The sequence below is a fragment of the Anoplopoma fimbria genome, chromosome 9 (genome assembly GCF_027596085.1).
Source record: "Anoplopoma fimbria isolate UVic2021 breed Golden Eagle Sablefish chromosome 9, Afim_UVic_2022, whole genome shotgun sequence".
NCBI classification, from domain to species: Eukaryota; Metazoa; Chordata; class Actinopteri; order Perciformes; family Anoplopomatidae; genus Anoplopoma; species Anoplopoma fimbria.
Genome location: NC_072457.1, coordinates 27,774,831 through 27,780,745, shown reverse-complemented (window position 1 = coordinate 27,780,745; position 5,915 = coordinate 27,774,831). Strand labels below are relative to the sequence as shown.

At 40.9% G+C, this 5,915-nt stretch overlaps 1 protein-coding gene across 1 annotated transcript in view; it reads left to right on the top strand.

The window, feature by feature from the left end:
* Positions 1-3,070: 3,070 nt before the first annotated feature.
* pld5 (phospholipase D family, member 5) overlaps positions 3,071-5,915 on the top strand; it is an 8,389-nt gene continuing 5,544 nt past the window's right edge. Inside the window, exons 1-3 of the mRNA XM_054603779.1 lie at positions 3,071-3,207; positions 5,029-5,165; positions 5,911-5,915. The exon at positions 5,911-5,915 is cut by the window's right edge and continues 179 nt beyond it. Of these exons, the coding sequence (XP_054459754.1) occupies positions 3,175-3,207; positions 5,029-5,165; positions 5,911-5,915 (175 nt within the window). The 5' untranslated portion in view covers positions 3,071-3,174. The remainder of the gene's footprint in view (positions 3,208-5,028; positions 5,166-5,910) is intronic.

Here is a 5,915-nt window from a genome sequence, read left to right as displayed (position 1 = left end):
CATACAATCAGACTTCTTTTTGCAACCAGAGGAGTCGCACCCTGCTGGTCAGTAGAGAGGATGCAAGTTTAAGACACTTCTGCATCGGCTTCACTCCTAAGAACCAGAGGTTGCAGCTTTGTCTGCACGGGGCCTACGACTACAACCTAAGATGACGAAATTTACATCACATGGGCATTCGCATAGTTCCAGACGGTGAAAAGTTGGCTTTGGAGTGTGTACTCCACTGATTATTGCACTCAAAACTTAACTGCCTCTGAATCTAAAGTGAGGTGTACTTACCCAGGAATGAGTTACAGTTGCAGAGGCTGAGCTAGTAGCTCCAGCGCTCTGCTGTGGACAAACACTCGCTGATGGGGCTCTCTGTACACGACAACCTAACAGGGTGAATTCTCACTGCTGGATTCCTATTTGCATTCTATCCACAGTCCCTTTGGCATGTGTCCCAGCTGTCTCCCGTTGCATTGCCCCCAGTCAGCCTTCACTCAGCACATATCACCCTTACTAAATAAAAAAAAAAAGAACACCACATCCTGTGCACGCATGGAAACCTGCTGTTGAGCTTTTTGGTGTGAAGGTGAAACACCTATATTGAGGCGTCCTTCATTGGCACTCACAGGGGTGTGTTTGGAAAGGTTGAAACAACGTCATCAAACCTTGCTAAAAATGGCAAAAACATGTGTGCATAGAAACCTTTGCGTGGTTTAGGCCCGTTTGCATAGCTGAATGTTCCTTTCAGTGTTCCTCTTGAAGATGAGGACTATTAATAATTGTCGTCTTTTGATGGAGCACTGTTCTGTACATCATCAGATAATGATGCACTGTACAGAGAGTCAGGAGGGAATAGGAATAACTCTGAACTGCCCTCCTGCTAAAAGTGCTGCTTGAAAAATGTTGTTGTTAAAGTTGTTCAACATCACGGATAAAGAAAATGGACTGGTAGGCTTTTCATACATTAGTATTCAATGTGGCATCATGGTGGTGACTGTGCAGTTGGTAAATTGTTTATGTCAACAGTTTCTTGGTGTGACCGCTGTAGTTAAGTTCTCGTTCATGATGTTGCACAGCTAAAAATCGCCCCGTGGTTTTGTCTCAGCTGAATTTCAGTCCTCATGATAGTCGGAGAAATGGTGAAAATCCCTTCCTGTTTGGGTGTTTGTTTGACCCCATATTTGCAGCTTTGGGAGCATTCACCTCTCCTGGGAAGTGGTCCAAACATTTCTGTTTCCTCTGTCTCTTTCTCTTGCTCTCTCTTTTTCGCTCACAGATGGGGTGACGTGCAGAGGGCACCTGGCCCAGACAAACACAGAAGGTTTCACTGCTATGACTTTGTTCCTTGTTGCTACCAATATCTCTCTGGAATCTCACACAGTGCTCCACAAGTCTTTATAATAAAAAATCATATACTCCTTGGCTGGGCGGCTCACTAGGCTCAACTGACGAGAGGTTAACGTCACTTTTCCACTGCGGAATCGGGTGCGGTTTAAGTACAGTGTCTCAATTGTTTTTATTGCCTCTCACTTCCGTATCGAGCCACTTCCCAAAGCCCCTTCATTACCATACAATTTAAACTGGTGGCTTATTTTCACCCTCGTACAGTTGTTGTGAATACGTACATACTTTTTGATCACACTTCCGCTCTCTATAATGTTTGCCATGTTCATTGCCTTACTTTAACATGCTAGCATGCTAACAACACAACAAAAATGCTAACATGCTGATGTTTAGCAGGTAGAATGTTTGCTACATTAACCTTCTTGGTTTTGCATGCTAGCAAAAACATATGCCGGTTTGCAATATAGAAAAAGTACATCTGAGGCTGATTTGCCTGCAGTTTTGCAGGCATTTATTTGGTCATCAAGGTATTGGACAAATGATGATTGCGCTTATTATTACAATTCCTCCTGAGCAAAACATGAACCAAATCTCATAGCAATCCATCCAATAGTCTGAGTAGAAAACTTAAAAAATTTCTCTCTTGTCCCCCATTAGGTCTGTCGTTTACTCCCTGGACAGTACGTGACTCATAAACACAACAGCAGCTTGCCTGCAGACATCAGCATATGTTGTTTTCTTCTATTAGGCGATGCTATAATCATCTGTTAGAAAAGAGCAAATAAAATGGGGGAAGAAAGTGTTTAAATATTTAATTTCCCCCCACAGAGGCCCTGTAATGTCCTTCTGTGCAATAGGAAGAGGCAGCGCTTTAGATTTCGAACTATATACAGTGAAAGATGAAGGAGTGCTCTGCAATCTGGTGCATTAATGAAAAGCACATTTATTCCAATTTAAACACAGTGGGGATTAAATCAGACATTACTGCTGACTTATAGTTATGTCACCAGTCCGAGTTATTAATTGGAGTTATAGGGCTGTTTCTTTTGTCTACGCTGGGCAGAACTGTGTTTGTGTGTGTGTGTGTGTGTGTGTGTGTGTGTGTGTGTGTGTGTGTGTGTGTGTGTGTGTGTGTGTGTGTGTGTGTGTGTGTGTGTGTGTGTGAGAGTCCCTACTAATGAGTTCAGAACAATTTGAGAGTTTTGCAGCTGCTGTCACACACCGTGGATCCCCACTGGCATGTTTCAGCATCCCTCTCCTCTAAGCAAAGCCCAACTGCATTCTGTCAGTTGAGTTTTGTTCAAAAGGCAGATAAAAAAGGAAGATAAGGAGGAAGAGGAGGAGGAGGAGGAGGAGGAGGAGGAGGGTTGCTGGGGCTCGGATATACAGCTCTGTATTGGCTGTTCTAACGAGAGGGGTTGGGTCTTTCTCCATCTCTCTCACCACCTCGACCGAGAAGCAGAGTGTGAGCAGCCCGCGTAGGCAGCTCTCTCGCACACACACATACATACATACACACACACACACACACACACACACACACACACACACACACACACACACACACACACACACACACACACACACACACACACACACACACACACACACACACACACACACACACAGAGGCTGGAAGAAGCATGTCAGGACATGGGACGGACCAGGACTCTAGGTGCACACACATACCTTCCAGGACAGTGAGGAACCAGCAGGATGAAGACGGTGGCAAAGAGTGAAGACATCAGAGCGGAACAGGCTGAGGTGATGAAGACAGAGATGTGTGACTGAGCTGCAGTGTTCCCACCTGTCTGAGAAGTTTGAAGGAGTGCTGCTCTCATGGCGGGACCGACCACACAGGAGCCCTTGAAGGTGATGTTTACAGCCCTAAACTACACTCTGCATCTATTTAACATTTTACTCTTACTTTGTCTGTTGGAGGGATTGTAGTGCATGTTTTCCTTGGCTTTTCTTGCTGGCTTTCATAACATTAGTCATTCATTCATTGATTTGGATGGAGCGCTAAATTCATTCCATTGGTTTTTCAATTACCCAGTAAAACACATACATGTAAAATGAACACAGTAAGGGCTGTTACTTAAAGGCTTCATTATCAATTAATTTAGCAATTTTTTATTTTAATATAATCAATTAAGCAGTTTTTAAAATGTCGGGAAATGGTTAGTCACAATCTCCCAGTGCCCAAGAGGCCATCTGAAAATGTCTCATAGAAATTTAATTTACAACGATATAAAGCAGAGAAAAGAAGAAAATAAATTTGGGAAGCTGGATTAGAGTTTGGAAGCTAATATGTTCCGTTTTGCTTCATAAATAACAAAGAGGATTATATTGATTATCTTAATTCTTGCCAATTAATTTTCAAGTTATGATTCAGTCTATGAAATGTCAGATAATAGTGCAAAAAATGTACCATCCTATTTTCCCAGTGCGTAAGGGGAAGTATTGCAATTTCTAGTTTTGTCAACACTTTAGCAAAAAACCCAAATTCATTTAATTATTATATTATATATTGTATAAAACAGAGAAAAGAAAGAAAAAAGAAAAGAAAATAAATGAAAAAAGCTAAAATTTTTGCTTGAAATGAAAAAAAAATGAATTTCTAACATCCAAATAATTGAATATTTGATTAAATATTTGGCAGGTTTTTTGACTGTTTGATGGAAAACTATTATGTGTGTTGTGTGTTTTAATGAAGGAAAATGCTCAATTTATCCACCTTTTCAGTCTGTTATTTTCGTTCTGTATCAAATGAATGTTCACATCCACTAACATCCAATCAAGGTGACAAACATTGTTTTACAGTAAAATGTATTTGAAATATAAAAGTTGGAGCTGGGAGTCCTCTTTTAGAGACTACTGCTTACACCGCCAAACTAATCAGTGGTATTCGATGCATTCAATTGATTGAACACAACAAATGAGAATATATAATGTGATGTAATGACGGCTCGCAAAACCGATGCTGGCAAACAAGGCAGGGAATGAGATGGTGAAAATCTGTTGTGGTAAGCAGAACAGAAGTGCCGAACTGCACTTTTAAAACAGTTGAAATCAAGACTCCTCGGGCTGGATCAGGGCAAAAAGGCTGCTGCTTCATAACCATCGACCCCACTGGCTGTCACTCAACCCTTATTAAAACCAGTATATACCATATACTGCCACACGCATACGTGCACACTAATATAGACTTTAATATTGCTTGCAACATTGGGCGTACCCATGCTGGCCCAGAGGTCATAAAATCCCCTCCAGCTGGGGATTCGCTTCAACAACAAAGCAGACAGAATACAGAAAAGCATAAACTAGAGTCTCCAGTATTCCTTATAGTTGGGCTTTAGTGTGTATCAAATTGCCTTCAGTTGGAGATCGTTACACTTCACTTGTCCTCCGCCCCGTGGCATAAAGTAGGATTTGTGAAGCTAAGGGGGTTTTGCTCCAGTGCTTAGAATTTCTATGCAGCCAAGTTGTCAAATCAAGAGTTTCTACAATCAGGAGAAGACAGATAGTTGTTTCTTACCAATCGTGAATCAAGACCTCTAATCAATGATATTGAATGACAACATTAACATTTAATGGCTGATAATTTCCCTCTTGTGCGCCACCCAGAACTTTAATGTCTTTACTGTGAGGTGTTACGCTGCTGTTAAAATGTGTGTCTAACATTTCTTCCAGACCCAGCAGAAGTGCATTGCCATCTTTGCCCTTCTCTGCTGCTTGGCTGTGCTGTCGGTGCTGATCTTCTCATCAGTGGACCTTTGGGGGGACGAAGAGGATGGCATCACAGAGGAAAACTGTAGCAGAGACTGCAGGTAAGATGCTCTGCAAGTGTGACATGATAACAAGGGAACGAAAAGGTTTGAATTCATGTACAGTGCTTCACATCTATGAAATATGCATTATTAAAGTATCTCTAATTCTGTTCTCCATTAACTCATCATTATCTACTACAAAATACTAAATTCTGAGTTATTTAGGAAAAACTTCAATTCAAAAATGGGTTGTTTCTCATTCATTCCTCACTGTTTCCTTGGTAACTACTTAGAATTTTGTGTACATTATTGAACCAACTTGTTTTTACCCAAAGAATATAGTGCCATATTTCTACACACTTAAAAAGGAGCCTTTCAAAGGTTATGCAGCAGAAGCAGATATATAATCTTTATTTCTTCCAAGCTATTTTCTTCCTTTGTCAAAACATATATTACCCACAATGCAACTCGTCTTTCAACAATTTGGTCAGAAATGTTCATGTGTTGCGCTAGTTAGCCAGCTTTTGTAGCCTACAGAGGTCTGGTCACCCTGTCTAACTCCACAACCCCAGATTTTTATTAGGATAAAACTTGTAGTCTTCAGCCCGACACTGACTCAAGTGACATCACATTTGAGGTAATATATTAAATTTCATGCAGTACCCTCTGGAGTCACAAAAGGCTTTATACAACTGTTTGAACACATGCAGTAGTACTCCTAAAGAAATTTAAACATAATTTTATATGTTAAATTGTTGAGTTCCACTTCAAGGCTCCTGAAACTCAAGAGTTGTGTTTATTTCAGCATCG